The sequence below is a fragment of the Camelina sativa genome, chromosome 11 (genome assembly GCF_000633955.1).
Source record: "Camelina sativa cultivar DH55 chromosome 11, Cs, whole genome shotgun sequence".
Lineage (NCBI taxonomy): Eukaryota > Viridiplantae > Streptophyta > Magnoliopsida > Brassicales > Brassicaceae > Camelina > Camelina sativa.
Genome location: NC_025695.1, coordinates 18,873,219 through 18,893,895, shown reverse-complemented (window position 1 = coordinate 18,893,895; position 20,677 = coordinate 18,873,219). Strand labels below are relative to the sequence as shown.

Here is a 20,677-nt window from a genome sequence, read left to right as displayed (position 1 = left end):
TTTTAAGAGTGAGTAAAACTAATTAAATGGAAAAACCCCCAAAAATAGAACTATTTGCAATTTTGGTAAAACTATTATACTTGGTATAACTATATGTGAACACTAAGTGTGAACACACATATTGCACACGTGGCAGTACAATTCATATTTTTTTTAACTTTTTTTTCCAGTTGCACCTGTGGTTTTATTTTTTTGTATCTGCAACAAACGGTTAATTACAAATAAAATACGACTAGTTTTATCTAGTTTTATCAGTATTATAAAAACATACTAGTTATACCTATATATACTAGTATTACATAAAACCCAGAAATTCAATTCTGACTAAGATGCAGAACAAAAAAAATCATGAATCTCTTCGTAACCAAAACAAATGAGTTTTATCTAGTTCTACTTGTTCAACCAAATCCAACTACTTATCATTGAGTCGATGGAGTCACTCACGGTTGGCTTGTACTTCTTCACGATTTGGTTCATCGCCGCCGTCATTCCGGATTTTCTTCTTATTGTTGAGTCGTTCATCACCGCCATTTCTTCTTCCCGAAATTGGTTACAGAGATCGCTCGCCTTTGATTTGTTCATCGTCGTTCATCACCACCGTTTCTTCTTCCCGAAATTGGTTACAGAGATTGCTCGTCGTTGATTTGTTCATCGTCGTTGAGTCGTTCATCACCACCGTTTCTTCTTCCTGAATTGGTTACAGAGATCGCTCGTAGTTGAGTTGTTCATCATTGTTGAGTCGTTCATCGCCGCCGTTGTTTTTACATATCATTGTTGAGTTGTTCATCGTCGTTGAGTCATTCGGTGTGAACGCTGCTGAAACCATTTTATCTTACTATTTTTATCTAGTTTTACTAATATTTCAAGATCACACTAGTTTTAATTAGTTATACTAGTTTTACTTAGTTATACTAGTTATACCGAGAAATTCAAATACGAACATAAACCCAGAATTCACCAATTATAATTCCAAAACTTGTATTTTAGACCCATCTTCCTTATCAATTGAACACCATAACAAAATACATATTTTCTCAAGTTTCACAAAATCGATTTTGAGATTGCAGTTTTAATTTCAAAAATTTCTCAGATTTTAGGGATTGAATCAAGTTCTGAAAGAGAAAGAATGGAGCCATCGTTTCTTTTTTCCAGGTTGGTTCCAAAGATCGCTCGTCCTCGCCGTCGTTGTTCATCGCTGCTACCGTTTGAAATCGAAGAAAATGAAAAGAGTTTGAGAAAAGGAAGAAGACGATGAAATTAAAAAAATTATTTAGTTTAATATTTTTTTTAAGTATATTTTTATATATATATTGGATTAAATCCAATAGAACTTGGGTGGATGGATTAAATCCAGGTTTTTAACGGAATTGTTTTGTTTTTTTAGGGTAAAATACTAGTTTCTGGAATTAAAAATAATTAAAAAAGAAAACAGTTTTAAAGAAGGAAGTTTTGAGATAGTGAGAATTTTTTTTTAAGGACTTTTGAGATTTTGACTACACAAAACTGAACCCAAACCAACTAATAAATATGTTTCGACAGTGGTGCTTCTTTACATAAAAGACTTGACGAAAATACCAAATTTGGCTGACCAGTCAATAATTTTTTTTTTTTTTTTACCAGCCAATAATTACATGTTCATTACTATGTGTTGGTGTTGATTTTCGCCCCTGTATAAAGTCCATTAAGTAGTGGACTATGTAGGCTTCTTGGTGGATTCTAAATGGGCCCAGAAGATATCAGCCGGTTGAACAACAGCGCTTAGTCAGACTATCAAGGGAATCTCGGAGAGTCAGAGATCGCGGACAAACGGAGAGATATCGTCGGATTAAACCCAAGAAATTTCGTTGTAGCTTTCTGATTTAAATATCTTGAAACAATACATAGTGAGTACATTGTAACTTTACCGATTAAAACATCAACACAAATTCAGTATGTCGTTTATTCATTGTTCTTATCGAGTTCTACTGAAAGTCTGTGCCTACATTTTTTCTAATCAACTAAAGTATATTAAATTGTGGTTTTTAGCACATACACTATGTTAAGACTTAAAGTTTATAAGCAATCGGCCAATCCTTAACTATAATTCTAGTTATAAATATGAAACAACACCTTTAATTCATCTCATCTATATTAGATTTCTGAAATACATTTCAATCTCTAGTCTTTAATAAGTAGTGTAAATTACTAACAATACCATTTATTGGCAGACCTTATGTGACAATAAGGGTGTCATATGACTCCACAAAATTAAAATACTAAAATACTAAAGATTATTAGTGTATCTTATTATATAAACTTTGGTTTTCAAATTTAGTATCCATTTGATCGCGACATGTGTCAATTTTAAAGATTAGAGATTTGCCACAAATTTTAAAATTATGTTTTCACAAATTTTAAAATTAAAAAGATAATTATAATATATTAAAACATTTAAACAATTTTATTAAATATAAAAATATAGTTCTTATATGTATGTCAAAAGATAATACTAATTCTAATTTTAAATTACTAAGAAAAAGAATTAAGAAAACTATACAATCAATTACTATAATACCATAATTAAATAAATTATACCGTCAATTATTTATCCTAAAGAAAAAGGATAGTAGATACTCACCTTCATATAAACAAATAAATTTTCTTATAACAAAATTGTTTCTTTAAATACGCTATATATTGAACTTCGTTATATTATTAAATTTTTTTTTGTAATTAAATATAATTTCATATAAAGTTGTCTCATTTTTATGAAGATATTTCATATTGTAAAGTAAAGCTACATGACAATTCTATAAACTATATAATATTTTCTCTCTCTTTTTTTTTGTCAAAATTTAACTATGAGATCAAATTTTACTTTAAAAAATCATATGCTTACGTAATTTAGAGCATATGTCTGCATATTATGCATATATTCGTTTTTATTGGGATTAGTAACTTATCTTTAAATTCATATTTTATTTCTATTTTTCAGGCATAATTCTTTTTCATTTAACTTGGAAATTTTTATTGGAGGAATGTTCTTCCAGGTTCTTGAACCGACTTCGATAATATTACTTTTAGATATTAATTTCCTCTTTCAAGATACTCAAATGAGCAGTGCTCTTCTTCGAGGAGGAGCTAGCAACTCACAACTAGTAAATAATCTTATAGTTGACATTATTTCCCCTCCTCTGTCTTTCAATTGATGTTTTATGATTTCTTTTTGTCCCACAAAGATTGATGTTTTACCACTTTTAATTAATTAATATTAAACTTTTATAAACTTCAAGAAGTGATCATTAAAAAAATTTAAAAAGCTCAATAGTCATTGGTTTATAGATATATAATATCTTTTTAGTAGTAAAACAATATTTTATTTAAAATTAATGATCATTATTTCTTAATTTGTGTAAAATTTCTAAAACATCAATCTTTGTGAGACAGAAGGAGTATATTTCTATGTTTTAAGTTATATTTTATTTTATTAGTTTTGCTCTTTTAAAATCAATTAATAATTTTATTTTACAATTATGTGTCTGATGTTCTCAAAATATTACATTGTGTGTAGAAAAAAGAGAAATTATGTTACACGAGTGCTCTCTCTCTCTCCAAAGGCGATGAAACAAAAGAAACTGTTTCTTCCATTGGCATATCCACCAGCCGACGTTGGCTCCGGCGTAGGCCGTACTCTTCCTTTCTGTTTATTTGTAATTAGGCCTTTTATCTTTGAATAAAACCAGAGCACATGACTACGAAGTTCCAATTTCAAAGTCTCACTCTTCTTCTCTCTCTCCGTGAGAGTATTCTTCCGACCAGTATCCGGCAAGGACACAGAAGTTATTGTGTTGGCTTCATTCCGATGGTGTTCTTTCCAATCGGCTTTCGTCGTTTCAGTTATGAAACGTTTCGATTTCTTCTCCGAAGTATTTGTGAATTATTTTGTTCCAGATTAAAGAAGGGATTTTAGTCACGGATCTGGAATCCAGGGGAGAATAGTTTTAAGGAATATCTGATTATAAGAGATCGATTATGGCAGGATTTCACTTACTCCATTACTGATGGAGAAGAAACCTTACAAGACGTAATTGTCTGTGCAATGATGTTGTGGTGCATTTACGTTGTTATTCTGGGTATGCACAGCCTTCTCGATCTGCTGACACTAATTGCTATGATGATCTCCAACGACCTCTTTGGTGTCAGATGTATAATAGGATGGGATTACACAAGTGGCAAGCCAAATTTTTTTATACGCACAAGGACATCGATGCAGACTTAATATTGGATAATCAAGATTTCAAAACTTTTTCGAGAAGCAACGGGTTTTTTTTCTATGTGATGAGGAAATTCAAACAAAGAATGCCAATAATGCATACATATCACATTCGAGTAAGATGGCTTACGAAGAAGGAACACATCATGTTTAATAACATGAGCGAATAAGGCTTATCGGAAGAAAACATCGTCAAATTCATTTCTCCATACTTGTTATCTTCAGTATATGGCATATATTTATGTAATAAATTGTTTTCTGAAGTTCTGTATTGGCTTTGCCCCTGCTGTAATATCCTATTGATTAATAAAAGATATTGGAATGAAAAAAAATATTACATTGTGTGTCTTGAAGGAAATGAAATTCTAACCCTACTTCATATTGGTTTGCGCTTTATCTTACAAAGTTAAAAAAAATACATTTATTGAAATAAATCATGCATATTACATCTTTACATAAAATAGAAACTAGAAAGTTAATAAATTGGTCAAATGTTTAAGCTATTTTTGTTGTTAATGTGTTTAATTCGTTTGACCAATTAAATTTATGGTAATTCTAAAGATAGTGTTCCAAGAAACTCTTGATGGTAATTCTAATTATAAATACAAAACAACTTCTTCATTTTTTTCCATTCAAAGAAAAGTAACAAACATCAATAATATTTGCTTTAGCCACCAAACAGGAGAAAGATGTTAAGACTAATGATTATTTATATGGTTTTATTTGCAACTATTGTGTTATGCATGGGTATGTTTTCTTTAGTGTTTAATTTTAAAACATTAAGTATTTTTTTTTTCTGAAACTTTGATGTATGTAATTAACAATCATATTCTTATTGAAATTTAGGTTCCAACAAAATAGATGGAGAAACAAACATCGCACCGTGGGTATACGAAATCAAGTCAAGATGTTGTAAAGAACATCGAAGTCTCGGAAGATGTCTTCCAGGGATAGATGATAATCCTGATAAAAATGGAAAATGCTGGAAATATTGTGTTCAAGAATGCAAAAGAGGTGGCTTTTGCAAACGTTTTGGAAAAAAACATATATGTCATTGTTGTTGTTCGGTTTCATAGGCGTCATAAAAAAAAATATAGTGGTCTAATGTGTAACCGTTATACTGTAAGACATGAAAATTTTATATATTGGACTTTCTAGTTCGAAAATAAACATATAAATAAGTATATGTCTCTTTACTCTTTTTGGCATCAAATTTTAAAAACTCTATAAAAAAAATCACATATCATCATCGAAATAATAAAAACTTGAAAATTCAGAAAAAAATAGAACAATAAATAACACTAGTTTCTTGTGTATATATATAGAAGGATGCAAAAGAGATTGTTTCTGCAAACGCTTTAGAAAGAAACATATAATGTCACGACTATTGCTCGGGTTAATAGGTATCATACAAAAATTATAGTAGTCTAACATGAAACGCCTATATCCAAATAAATTTATGTAGAACAACAACATTGTTCAAATATATATAACAAATTACAAAATTTAACTATCACTTCTCTTTTTCTCCATATAAAACTAGAAAAGTTCAAATATAAAGAAAACATTTATATACACAAATATACATTTATCAAGAATAAATTTATGCACACAAATTAAAAAATACATTTAAAAATAATTTATCACACTAGCCGTGCTTAAATGTAAAAATTAGCTGATAAGAGCATAGTGCTTTATGTGCATGCATTTATGAATCATCATAGTCACTAATGTTATCTTATCAATGCATGTTCTTATAGCAATCAAGTTTAAAAAAAAAAAAAAAAAGTTGTATAGGCAAAGAGGTGGTTTTTGCAAACAATTTGGAAAAACAGATATGTCATTGCTATTCTTCGGGTTAATAGGTATTATACAAAAATTGTAGTGGTCTAATACTAACATTTTATATAAAATTCTATTATTAGAAATTTTAATTTTAATTTTTTTTTCTGTTTTTTTGGTCAATATCAAATAAAGAATAAATGATTGGCCATGCTCTTTTTGAATTCTTCCTCGAAATTATCATTAGCTATTAGCCTCTTTCCAGCAGCATCACTCCAAAAAAAACTATCCCTTTTTATGTACAAAATGACCAAATTACCTTTTTTTGAATGACAACAAGAATGTACAGTCATCAAAATCGAAAATATTTTCCCGCCAAAATAAAAAATTCCCACCAAAAATTATCTTTTTCCCGCCAAAATCGAAAAATTTTCCCGTCAAAATTTTTTTTCCAACCAAAATTTTTTTTAAATCAAAAATTTTTCCCGCCAAAAAATTTAAAATTTATACCTTATAAAAACATTGTAAACGCTTTTAAAAACCTTTCAAAAGCGTTTAAAAGGTGTTTAACAACCTTTTAAAAACCTTATAAAAACCTTGTAAAAACATTTTGAAGGTGTTTAAAAACATTGTAAAAGCGTTTACAAGGTGTTTAAAAACCTTTTAAAATCGTTTACAAGGTGTTTAAAAAACCTTTTAAAACTCTTTAAAAAATCTTGTAAAACCTTTACAAGATGTTTATAAGGCTTTTATAAGGTTTCTACCTTATAAAACCTTTTAAAAACCTTTTAATTTTTTTTTGGCAGTAAATTTTTTTTGTCGAAAATTTTATCAAAATTTTTTTTCGCGGGAATTTTTTTTCGATTTTTTTTAGCGGGAAAATATGTCGGAAATTTTTTTGACGGGAAAATTTTGTTTTTCTTTTTATTGATTAAAATATTTTTTATCTAAAGGTAAAATGGTCATTAAAAATTAAAGGAGGGCAAAAGTAAAAATGGCCAAAAAAGGGATATTTTTGAAAAGAAGTAGATCAAAAAGGGTATTTTTAACAAATTCTCTTTTTTGAATATGTACTATTAGAATGCTGTTTTCCAAATGTTACATTAACATATTTGAAGGAATTCACAAGCTTTTGATAAACTAGTCAAAAATGAGAATTTCGCCTGAAAGATGACACAAATCAAGGAACATGAATTTGACTATCAACTGACCATCCTCTCTTATAGATATTTGATAGAGACGACAAAATGAAAGAAATTTTTTCACTGTTTAAGTTATAGAAAATACCACATAAAATTATTTCTCAAAGATCCAAAAAATAAAATTATGAAAATCGATATTAGTTTGAACCAAGATAAACATTAATACATAGTTTAATATATTGTGTTAGTTAGCATGGAAAGAGATAATGGAATGGGCGGTTTAGTAGAAAAAGAAAACGAAGACTTGATTGGTTCCGACCAAAATGGGAATGGACTAAAGATATAAACTTATAATCTATATTCTGATGATTGGGAAGTTGATACATGTCAAATTATTGGACAACCAAGAAATACATTTGAAGTGAGAAGTATAAATATGTAATGTTCTCTAATATATGATTTTTATACCTTGAGAGTCATTTCCCTCTAATTTGATGCAGATTCGTAAATCAGGTTTGGAAATTTGTTAGAAATACCGTTTTTAATATACCCTTTTAAAACATACTCTTTTTGGCCATTTTCATTTTTGCTCTCCTTTATTTTTTAATTATCATTTTACCCTTACATGAATATTAATATAATCAATAAAATGAAAAAAAAAATTCCGATACATTTTCCCGCCAAAAATTTTTTTGTCAAAAAAAGTTTGATAAAAATATTCGACAAAAAAAATTTTCCGCCAAAAGTTTTCCCGTCCAAAAAAATTTACAAGACTTTAATAAGGTTTTTAAAAGGTTTACAACCTTGTAAAAACGTTTACAACCTTGTAAAACGTTTACAACCTTGTAAAACGTTTACAAAGTTTTTAAAAGGTTATTAAAATATTTTTAAAAGGTTTTTAAAAGCGTTTACAAAGTTTTGAAAAAGTTTTTATAAAAAAAACTCTTAAAAACATTTTAAAAATCTTTTAAAAACCTTTTAAAAATCTTGTAAACGCTTTTAAAAACTTTTTAAAAACATTTTAAAAACCTTGTAAACACTTTTAAAAACCTTGTAAACACATTTTAAAATTCAAAAAATTTGGCGAATTTTTTTTTCATTTTTTTTGGCGGGAATTTTTTTCATTTTTTTGGGGGGAAATTTTTTATTTTTTGGTGAGAATTTTTTTCGATTTTGATGACTGTATATTCTTGCTGTCACTGAGAGAAAGGATAATTTGGTCATTTTATACATAAAGAGGGGTAGTTTTAAAAATAGTCAATATGGAAAGGTATTTTTAAAAAGAGGCATGAAAAAAGGGCATTTTTGAGATGCTCCATCAGGCTTTTTGGTTGGTTGGGTTAAATTGTTGTTAAATATGAAGAATTAACTGATAAAATATATATTTTTCAATGAATTTGCTAAAAAATTTATAGTGCGTTATGTGATTCATGAATCATAATCATCACAAATGTTATATTACCAATATTGTTATATACCAATGCAGGTTCTTATTGCTATAGTATGAAGAAAGAAAAACTCAAAAAATTATAACAGGATTCGAATCGTATATTCTCAAGTTAATGGCTCTTCAAAAATTGAGATGGATGTTCAAGAAATTATATAAAAATATTTTTTTGAAGAACACAATTGTTTTTCTATATTTCTAGTTTAAGTCTGTACGATACATACCAAATTGAAATCAACTCACCAAAATATAACAGATCTAAGTTTTGGTTACAGTTCAACGAATAATTTTACTACGACATAATCAATAGAACCCATAGGAAACTTAAAATATATAAATTAAATGCCGACCCCTACGTATATTGATCTACTTTACCTTACAAAGAACCATATACATTTATTAAAATAATCATGCATATTTTGTTCTATATAAAGACAAAAGTAAACAAATTTGTCAAAGTTAGAATCCAAATTTGTTTGGAAATATTTAAAAAAGGTTGACCAAAAAAATTGTTTTCATTACTATGTAGGATAATGTTCGTCGAACCCCTTGATTGTAGTTCTAACTATAAATAGGAAATAACTTCTTCATTTTTTTCATCCAAACAAAAAAAATCAAAAGTTCAGAATACTTTAGTATAACAAAGGAAAAAGAGAAAGATGTTGAGAACAAAGATGGTCTCTTTGGTTTTATTTGCGGCCATTGTGCTTTGCATTGGTATGTTTTTGTTGTAGTATCAATACGTTAATTTTTTTTTATAAAACTATAGTGTTTGGAATTTATAAGCTCATTTCTATCAAAACTTAGGCTCCAGCAAAGTAGACGANCAAAGTAGAAGGACAAAAAAACATCGCGCCGTGGGTATATAATATCAAATCGATATGTTGTAGAGAACATCCAAGTCTCGGAAGATGTCTTCCGGGCATAGATGATAAAGCTGATAATGATGGGAAATGCTGGAAATATTGTGTTGAAGGATGCGAAAGAGGTGGCTTCTGCAAACCTTTTGGAAACAAACATATATGTCATTGCTATTGTTAGGGTTAATTGACTACGAAACACTATATTTAATTAATGATATTCTACTTTTATGACGGGATATAAAATTAAAAAAATATATTAATCCATCTTAAATATTTCAGCGTAATAAACAGTTGATGTGAAAACCCACATAATACTTTCAAAGAATTCATATAAATTTAATTATATGTTAACAAAATTTAGTTGTATATGCACAATATAGATTTTTTTATTAAACAAAAATTTTAGTGCTCTCACTTATAAATTGATTCATTAAATTAATTAACAACTCATTATCGCAAAATTTCATTATATGAATAAAGTAAAAAAATCTTCAAAATTTTGTATTTTATTATACCACCAATTCATTAGTTGCATGCATAAAACTATCAGTCATCATATACTATATGTGATTATGATGAACAGCTCACACGAACAACGGTTCCACGATGTAGCTCTCCCCTAACACTCGGATATACGGAAAACGGTTCTGCATGTACGACATGCAGCATGCTCTAGCTCCACGATGGACAAGTTTTCCCTCTTTCATGACTGGTCCTTTGAAATATAAAATAATTTCTTTTTATGGGGTTTATAGATAAAATTTTAAAACTGAGATCAAATCTTAAAATTTTGAAAAACAGGTCTATTTTTGCAATAACAAAACAGACAAATTTAAAAATTGAAGCTAAATCTTAAAATTTCTTAAAATTGAAACCTAATTTTGCAATTAACCAAAAGTTTATGGTGCCTGTTTTTGTTACTAAAAACTCAAAAAATTTAGAGGACCAACATCGATATATCTTGGAAATATGTGAAGGGCCGGGCCTGCCCTCCCCCTCCCCCCTTTTCCCCTAACACTTAGTACCACAATAGACGGTTCTGCATGTACAACATGCTCTACAATGAACAAGTTCTTCCCACAACACGCAAAACTACCATACACAATACATACAGTATTCTCAAACTCTAGATTTTGTGTAAAAATATTAATAAACTTTTAATCAACCACTAGACTAAGGAGACTTTCACAATTAGACAACTCACACGAACAAGGATTATATGATACATCTCTCTTATAACACTCAGATCCACAAGGGACAATTCCACACATATACGGCATGCTCCATGATGGACAATCTTTTCTCGCAACGCACAAGACTATATATGATGAAGCCTTCGAATAATATAGAACCTCATATAAATTTTGCACCATTAACCTGTGAAAAAACTGCATTCGTTGGAAGTCAAACGTTAGGCCTAATGTAAATATATTAATAATCATTTAATCAACCACTGTACTAAAAAAAAGACTTTCACAATTGATATATTATTTTATTAACTATAAATATATGACATTTTGTGAAGTATAAAATTGGTTTTTCTTAACTACGTCAGAGAACAAAAAATACAAAACTTCACCCGCTGTTTATAATGAAGTCGTCAAATGATTCAAACTTCATAGGTTTTCTCGAACAAAAAAAAAAAAAAAAGGGAGATACGTAGGTCTGATTGGTAATCCACTTTTAAGACTTTAAAAATGTTTAAAGTCTTGACATCCAATTAATTATTTGAGGCTTTCCAAAAGTATATATAAATATTTTACATATTTTATTTTTATAAATTAATTATTTTTATTTTTTTCTCTTCTTTTAAAATTCATTTCAATAATAAATTTTATTTTTTCATCATCATCACTATTATAAAAGAGTTTATAAAATTTATCATTAATAATAGAATAACATTCAAACAATGCCTTGATTAGTGGTTAATGGATTTTTGACTGCTCATATAACTACTCAATAGAAAAAAAAACATTCAAAACAATTAGAAGACACTATTGATATTTGCCAGAATAATCAATCAAGAATCAATCACCAAAAACAAAAGAAAAATCAGAATATTGTTAGCAAAATTTTATATTGACTATTGGTATTATTACTATCTTTTAATTTATTGTTGAAGTGTATTGTTAGCGAAATTTTAGATTGACTAGTTTGTTTTTAATCATTATATTTAAAAGAAATAGTTACATTATATTTTTGGAAGATTACTTAAACTATTATAAATAGAGTGAAAAATATGTGTTTTCTTAGAGCTTGCAAATCCAACAGGTACTATAATCTCCGCACATGTTTTTCTTTTTACGTTTTAGTAGATATTCATTGCATGTGGAACATTGAATTAATTTAGAACTTTTTTGTTTCTACAGAATGGCATCAGCTCGTAAGGTAACAATGTTTTTTTTAAAAAACATTATTGCTAAATTTATATGTAATGTTTTGCTAATACATTTTTTTTGTTAAACATTTATAGAAAAAAATCACATGGTCCGATAATAATACCCATACCTTTCTTGAATTGTTCATCACACAACAAGAGGAAGAAAATTGGAAAGAACAACTGTTAACAAGAGAAGGAAAAGAAGAAGTAATTTCTAAATTTTTGCAGGCAACATGATATAAGTTATCCTGGAAATTTTTTCATAATCACTATATCTATTGGGAGATGGTGAACCGGAGATCGTCCGAGATCGACGGTCTAGATGATAAACCCGAAAATGGAAGTCATAAGATATTATTCTAGAAGATATTAGATAAATGTTAATATTGGTTTAGGAAGTTTAACATTATCAAGAATGTATAAATAATATTTAGTTTACATTTATGCTTATCTTAGTTTAGGAAACTCATCTCTATATAAGAGAATGTATCTTGTACAATTACAATTATGAGAGTCTAATATAATTCTTCCTTTAACACATTGTGTGTTCTTACTCTCACCAATCTATCAATATCAGTCTGAAATTGTGGTATAGTTCATACCAAAAGTTACGCAAAAAAACAGGAATTCATGTCAATGAATCTACGGGAGAAATCAAGATGGATAAAGAATGGTGGGAAGACCGAAAAAGGGTACATTGTATTTAGTAATCTTTAATCAAATATGATATACGTTATAACAAAATATATAATGATGGTGTATGTCATTTACAGGAATATGGTGTAGCAGTTGCTCATATACAAAAAAGGGGCTCAAAGACCTTGATATACTGGAATGAATATTCAGAGACGTGATTATTGGAACGGATGACGGGTGGGTAGTTGGAAATGGTCCCGATGGGTACGACCGGCGATAGGGTGGTGCAAGGTGTGCATTTGCACTGGGACCATGTTTTGATTAGTATAAAAAGTAGTGTATTTTAAGGCCCAAAAAAATTTACGAAATTTTTTTCTATGTAATTAAGGCCTATTTTCTGAAAATTAAACAGGGACTACAACAATTTTTGTGATTTTTACAACAATTATGGGGCTGACACACAGACCGAAGTAGATGAACCTGACATGGGCGGTGACTAGGAAGAAAATTTTCATGTACCTCCACACAACGAAAACCCTACCGAAAGAGAAAAAGTGCACCAAACCGCTGTGAGACGCAAACGTAAAGGTTTAGGAAGCACTGAAAAAACTGAAATTTCGATGGCATATGACAGACGTTCAGAGACTATTAAAATTGCAGGGGAAGCCATGTGTTCTGACAGAGAGAGAGCTGTACGTCGCATACACCAGTTATCTAATATCGAATACAACTCATCTTTCTATTGGGATGTGATTACCCTAATTGTAAATAATGAGGCAGCTCGGCAAATGGTTTTAGGATTATCAAACGATAAACATGTGCTCAATTATCTGCAACGATCAACGTCTTACTCTTATTAGTTCTATTTCATGGAGTTATTTTTTTAAAATAAAATTTTAGCGTTCTTTACTATTAAAATAAGTTTTTTAGCTTTCTTTACTTAATAATTTTTGTATTTTTTATGTATTAAATAAATATATGGCTAGACAAGTCATATTTAAATGGAGTTTACTCAAAAAACTTAGCACATGTAGATCGGTCAGTTGCAACAAACCAACTAAATTTTAGCCTATCTACGAGCTAATTCTAAGGAAAACAATCACTTGAAAAGTGATAAATACTGTAGTTACGTATGTTCACCCTATAAATCAGTCTCGTAAAAGATTTCAGAGTTATGGCATCATCATCATCATCTTCACGTAAGGTAATGTCAAAGACACAATTTTAAAATCTATTGATTTGTATTTTAATCTGATTACTAAGTTTCTTCCTCTTTTTAATATAGAAATTATTATTATGGGAAATACTTGAAGATGATCCAGATATTAGAGTCGTGAGGCCTTTATGTTCAGATGGAGTCCGAGGAAGTAATTTTCTTCATGATATCAATGGTCATCCACAACAATGCCAAAATATGTTAAGGATGTGGTCGGAGGTTTTTAGCAAATTATGCAGCGATCTCGAAGAAAAATATGGTTTGTGCGACACATCTAACATGTCTGCCAAAGATAGTGTGGCTATGTTTCTACACATGTGTGGACATAACATAACACAAAGGAATGCAATGCGTACATTCAGACATTCAGCTGAGACGATCTCCAGAAAATTTCATGAAGTTCTTGATGCAGTTGTGTTGATGGCCACTGATATGTTTGCACCAAATCTTACAGCTCTTACGCAAGTTCATCCAAAACTGCACGCTGACCGACGTTATTGGCCACATTTTAAAGGATTTATCGGTGCAATTGATGGAACACATGTACTTGTCATGGTTTTTGGACAACAGAAACAAAGATACTGGAATAGGCACGATGATACAACTATGAACATCCTCACAATATGTAACATAGACATGATGTTTACATATATTTATGTTGGTATTCCCGGATCTGCACATGATGCTAAAGTTCTCTCGCTTGCTATGGAAGGTGATCCTGATTTTCCACACCCACCTGATGGTAAATATTACCTCGGACATTCAGGATATGCATTACGTCGTGGATTTCTTTGTCCATATAGAGGAGAACGATATCACCTATCTGGTTTTAGAAACCAACCAGAGAGAAGTTATAAAGAAATTTTCAATCGCCGTCATTCATCACTTCAATCTGTTATTGAGAGAATATTTAGAGTATGGAAATGAAAATGGCGAGTCGTGAGAGATGAAGCGAGATATAAGCTGGCAACGATGAGAAAAATTGTCGTGGCGACTATGGCCCTCCATAATTTTATTCGCAATACACATATTGAAGATCCTGATTTTCAATCAGAATGCGTACATGCCCCAAATGAGGAAGAACTTCCAAATGTGATGGAGCAAGACGTTAGTTCGAGACAATACATGGAAGGTGTCCGTGATGAGATTGCTAATGCTATGTGGGCTAGTCGTCACTAGTTTTTTTTGTTTTGCATTATTAAAATTTAATAAGTTAATAAATTGATGTCTACAACTTCAATTTATTTCTTATTCTTATAGTTGTTTGTTTTTAATTAGTTTTCAAACAAAATTTCATTTTTGATTGATTTATATTTTTAAAAATTTTAATTTATCATTAATAAAATTTATTTTGTCATTAAAATGTTACATAAATTAATTTCTGACATAATATATATTTATTATTAATACTTATAATAATAATAAAAATAACAGTTACAGCTTTAAAAGTTGTAGGTAAACAATCAGATTTTAACAGTTAAAGTTTCTACAGTCAAAGCATCAACAGTCAAATTCAAAGTTTTTACAGTTATAGCCGTTACCAATCAGGATGTAATGTGATCACTAAGATATTGCATAATCAACATATTATTTAGTTGCAGATAACTATTAGTTGACCAAATCATCTATGGATACTTTATAAGAACATGCGTCGTCATGATTTTGTTTTTTTAAAGCATGCATCGTCATGTATTCGCAGACTGAAATCAACGTCAGTCACAATGCTTGGAAGTTGCAATTTTATCCCAAACAAAATAAGTCACTTCGATATTTGATTAATGAAATTTCATTCAAAGGGTGATCTTACATTTTGTTACGTATACTATACTAATAATCAATTATCTTAGAAAAGAAAATGAATATACTGATATGATTAATATTCTGTGATCGGAATATCCAGCTCAACCATCCCAAAGTAATGATCTGATCGATCTTAAAACGTTCAATGTTTTTTGTCAACAAAACTCCAGTGATTGGTTAGTACATATTTTTACAATAGACACGAGATTGAGAAATGTTATTATGTGATTCAATAACTAATTAATTAATTATTAATGACATGAGACATAAAATGGTGCATTGTCTTCCAAAAGTCAATGAGTCAGACTCAACGACGTGCATGGTGAAACATGAGGACTAACCTAATTAATTTGTTTTATATAAATCAAATTATCTACGTAAAACCAAACCAGAACACATAATTGTTTCTCTGTTGTTTGTCTCTCAAATGGTTGACCGTAATACCGATGTGGTCGTACAACTCGGTTCTTCTGGCACAAGTATTTTCCGACCAGACGAAACTTCGACCTCACAACCTCAGAGACCGACGACACAGTTCCCAGTTCCTGCGCCAGAGAAAAAACTAACCCTTTTTGCCTTACGACTAGCAGTTCTTGAGAAGGTTTTTGAGATTTCAACATTCTTATTTCATTATTTAAAAGTCATTTTTTTGAGTTTTGAATGTGTGTTCTTAACCGCAGATTGCTTCACGGTTAGGATCTTTAGGATTCGTTTGGGCAACAGTTGTTCTTCTTGGTGGATTTGCTGGAAGCTTAGAGACAACAGATTTCTGGTTTGTTACTGTGATTCTTGTAGTCGAAGGAGCTCGGCTTTTCAGTAGAAGCCATGAGCTTGAACTGCAGCATCAGTCCAAATACACAATCTCTGGAATCAACACCTTCCGGTTCCTTGTCAAACAAGTTATCCAAATATGCCACCAGGCAGCTCACATTGCTGATGAGAACGACAATAGATCCTCGGCGCAGGAACCGAGAACAGAAGAAAGGCATTCGGGGAAGACCACGCGGACAAGGACATGGAAAAGCTCAGATGTTCCTATGTTGCCTTACACAGGATGGGTCTTTGTTTCAAGAAACGTGAGCAGAGTCTTTTATTGGCTCCAGATTGGCTCTTCTTTCGCCAGCATTGCTATCTCTATGATTAAACTCATCAAGCAAGACTACGGAGACAATGACTTGAAACCCAAAAGCACCAATCTCCACTCTGCTTTGACTCTCTTCTACTCTTTAGCCCTCGCCGAGGCTGTTCTCTTTCTTGTTGAGAAAGCTTACTGGGAATATATGATTAGCGTTATCAAGATTCTTGAGAAAGTGAATAAAGAATGCGGTCTTGAGAACTTTGGCACGGGCTCGGTGAGAAGATTCTTCTATGATGCCTACTCTAGATGCCTCAATGGGAGCATCTTCGACGGATTGAAGATGGATATGGTGATCTTTGCCATGGAGCTCTTGCTAACGAATTCTCCTGATGAGCAGCTCACTGGAGTTCAGATTCTTTGTAGATTCTCAACCCACATAGACTACTCGGTTGATACTCTACAGAAGATTGGGACAAATCTTGAAATCATAGAGAGGTTAGTGGAAATGTTGAACTGGAGAAACAAGAATCAAGAAGATGTGAGAATGTCAGCTGCAGAGATTCTCTCAAGATTAGCTAGTAAGAAGCAGAATTCTCTGAGAGTGGCAGGGCTCCCGGGAGCCATTGAGTCGATATCTTCTCTTTTAGAGAGCACAAGAGATTCAGGTCAAGCCACAGATGAGATTGGAGAAAATAGTATCAATCAGACAAATCTATGGACGTTGAACAATCTTGGACTGCTGATTCTGAAAAGGCTAGCTCGAGATCATGACAACTGTGGGAAGATTGGGAAAACAAAAGGGTTACTTTCAAAGGTCATTGACTTCACGTACGCTGAGAAGAGGTTGTTGGAAGATTCAAGTGTTCCAGTTGCGGAGCCTTATAAGATCTTGGCTGTGAAACGGTCTTTGAAGCTGTTAAAGAAGCTAGTGAGCACGACAGGTGCAACAGGGAAGAACTTGAGGATGATTATCTCTGGTATTGTCTTTACAGTGAGCAACATTAGGGAAACATTACAACATGGAAAGAGTCAACCTCATTTGCAGAAGCTCGGTGCAGAGATCTTGACTTTCCTTGCGTTTGACGAAGGTGCAACCGAGAAGATTGGAGGCACGGGAGGGGTTTTAAAGGGACTTCTCCGCATATTCTTGAACAATGAGATTCCAGAGGATAAAATTGGTGTGAGAGTCTCTACTGGTGAGTCAATAGCTATGCTAGCTCAAGGAAGTAAAAGCAATTGCCAACGTATCTTGAGATCAAATGTTCTTCAAGAACTCGTTGAGGCGTTGAACAACCCGTTGATTCGGTTGAATGCAGCGAGAATTTTGAGGAATCTTTGTGCATATACAGCTCCTGATCAGTTCAATGAACAGCTGAAGCAAGTTATTAAATCTGCAGGAACAACAGTGAGTGTTCATAGTCTTGATCCATAAGAAACTGATTCGATTCATGAATCATTCACTAATGTTAACTTATCAATGCAGGTTCTTATGGCAATCACATCTGAAGAAAGAAAACCTCAAGAAGTTATGGTGGGATTAGCACCACATATTCTCAAGTTGATGAGTCTTGAAGAATTGAGATGGATGTTCAAGAAAGCGAGAGTAAGTGAGGAAGAACTAGCCGAGGCATTAGTCAATATTCTCAAGAGATATGAACAGCCAGTTCCAAAGGTACCAAGAATCAGGAGATTTGCAATAGAGCTAACCATTGCGATGATGAAAGCTAATTCTGAGACGATCAAGACTTTCGAAAACCTTGGGATGAAGAATGAGTTAGAAACTGTTTTTGAGACCGCAGCTGAACTTGAGAACTTTGATATATTCTCTGGCATGGTTGGTTTGGCGCGCCATGGCTCAACGATCAATGAACTCACTGAAGAAGCAATGATGTTGTTGATTTAGACTAAGAAATAGGCAACAAATTTAAAGATATTGATGTTGTCTCAAACCCGAATTGTTGTCTTTGCTCATCATAGGGCATCTTTAACAAATTGTCAAATGGTCTATATACTATAATGTTTTGGGATAGCGGGATGGTTAGACAGATATTGGAGCAAATGTTCAATAAACTGTGTGATGATTATGATTTTGATTTATGGTAAGTAGTTATTGTTGAATTTGTTTGAAATGTGTTTAATGTATGTTACGTGGGCAGAAAATATCTCCCTCCCTATATCAATCGGACATAGCAATGAAACCTAAGAATCGAATGAACATCCAAAATCGAGAATCTATAGAATCAAACATCCAAAATTGAATCCCAAATCTGGAATCAAGTGTCAAAATCCAGAACCGAATTCAAATTCCAGAATTGAAAATCAAACATCCAAAACCGGGAATCCAAAATCGCTAACAATTATAAGCTTCACATCGAGAGTCAAAACTCGAGTGTACCTTGATTTCAAAATCTTAGCGAGAGAGAAGCGTTGCAACGAGAGAAAAATATGTGTTTTAGGTTTTGAGTAGAAAGAGTCCATTTCTGATTTTGTTAATTTTGCTAATATTTTTATTTTAATTATTTTCTCCAAAATTAATGTTTTATGTCTTTTATATTAAAGTTGTGCTAAATCTGTAACATTTTAGAATCTGTGTTAGTTTTGGAAAATAAACTTAAACTAGTGCTTTTGGGAATCTCCCTATACTAATCTCCTTATATATTTTTTATTAACGGCAAATTATATATATGATATCATAAAGAGTTTACACAATAATGAAACAAATCAAATACAACCATTATCACAAATAAAGGAAATTGAACACAATTTCGATGAAAGAGTGGATATAACCCTGCTTTCCAAACGGAAGCCTTACGGACAAACAGATAACATCTGTTAAGTCTCCCTCTCATACACTTGTAAATGGCTATCATCTTTTCCATGAAACTCCAAAATGCTTTTAGCATAACCTTGATTAATAAACTGAACTTGAATGTTGTTAGACTTGATCCTGAAACTTGTCTTCTCCATGACAGTGAAAACATATTCGCCGTATTCATCCATACTCTGAAGAGATTTGATCTTTGGCTATCACCCATCTGATGAAACTCCAAGATACTCGCCACATATACTTTATCCAGGCCAACTCCGGCTTTTGCATTTCCTTAACCAAACGTCCCTTTAATTCATGAAACGTATTCTGAAGAATAAACCAAAGCATTGATTCCTTCACCATAAATAATAACCACCGTGGCCAATGCTTGATGGAATGAACCTGATCTAATAAATCGAGTACCCCATTCCCCAAAGTGGATAAAACGTTTGATATGTAGCCGTTTAATATCACAACATCACCGCATCCGATTTGTCTCTTTTTCCAGGGTGGTTTCCACATCAAATCTTGGTGAAGAAACAGAGGAGTCACCGAAAGAAGAAAAAACTTCAAATCGGAAGAAACATCGGAAAATCAAGATATGGGTTTGAGATTTTAGTGGTTTTTGGTTGGGATAATTAGGGATTTGAATAGAAAAATTGGAGAAAAAAGAAAGATGATATTCATAATCCATTAGATTTTCCACATTGACGATATGGCATCGGAGACAGATATGTTATCGCCGGAGAAAGCAAACTCTACTTTGAGAGACGGAACAAAGTAATATCTCTCCTACAGATATTATTTAAAAAAATAAATAATACGGTTTTAAAGGCGAAGTGAATCGCACTCAGAGTCGCCATTGTTTGAGAGAGAATACGGTTTTTTTTTCCTTTTAAAGATTTTCAAATATACTAATCTCCTTATATTTTTTAAAATAAACTTATATTTTGAATGCTATAATACTTTACTATATAATTTAAAATACCTTTAAAGTAATTTTATTTTAAAAAATAATAATTGTAAATTTTTAATTGTTTAAATGTTTTCAAAATTAAACTGGGTTAATTTATTTATCCCAAAAGTTGTGAGGAAAAAAGATACGCAAATATTAATTGTACATTACTTTTATTGTTGAAATGATCCAACCCGTTTTTTTAATAATAAAAATATATAAGTAATAATAATAAATAAACTACAACTAGTAGTCCCATACCCACTAGCCACCTAACCACAATCACAACCAACAACGGAAATAAACAATACCAATAA

General features: G+C 31.3%; 3 protein-coding genes across 4 annotated transcripts; all 3 read left to right on the top strand.

Moving 5' to 3' along the window:
• On the top strand, positions 4,903-5,444 carry LOC104723791 (defensin-like protein 21). Its single transcript, XM_010442197.1, has 2 exons — positions 4,903-4,999; positions 5,099-5,444. Exons 1-2 carry the CDS (start codon positions 4,942-4,944, stop codon positions 5,326-5,328), a joined length of 288 nt encoding a protein of 95 aa, XP_010440499.1. The 5' UTR covers positions 4,903-4,941; the 3' UTR covers positions 5,329-5,444.
• Positions 9,237-9,712, top strand: LOC109127460 (putative defensin-like protein 20). Of its 2 annotated transcripts, none has more exons than XR_002034001.1 (2): positions 9,237-9,340; positions 9,431-9,449. XR_002034001.1 is itself a non-coding variant. In XM_019232180.1 (2 exons), exons 1-2 carry the CDS (start codon positions 9,283-9,285, stop codon positions 9,662-9,664), a joined length of 267 nt encoding a protein of 88 aa, XP_019087725.1. In that variant the 5' UTR covers positions 9,237-9,282; the 3' UTR covers positions 9,665-9,712. The 2 variants fall into 2 exon arrangements, 1 of the variants encoding a protein (XP_019087725.1); XM_019232180.1 differs by lacking the exon at positions 9,431-9,449 and adding an exon at positions 9,456-9,712.
• On the top strand, positions 15,934-18,499 carry LOC104728117. Its single transcript, XM_010447145.2, has 3 exons — positions 15,934-16,119; positions 16,199-18,001; positions 18,080-18,499. Exons 1-3 carry the CDS (start codon positions 15,946-15,948, stop codon positions 18,497-18,499), a joined length of 2,397 nt encoding a protein of 798 aa, XP_010445447.1. The 5' UTR covers positions 15,934-15,945.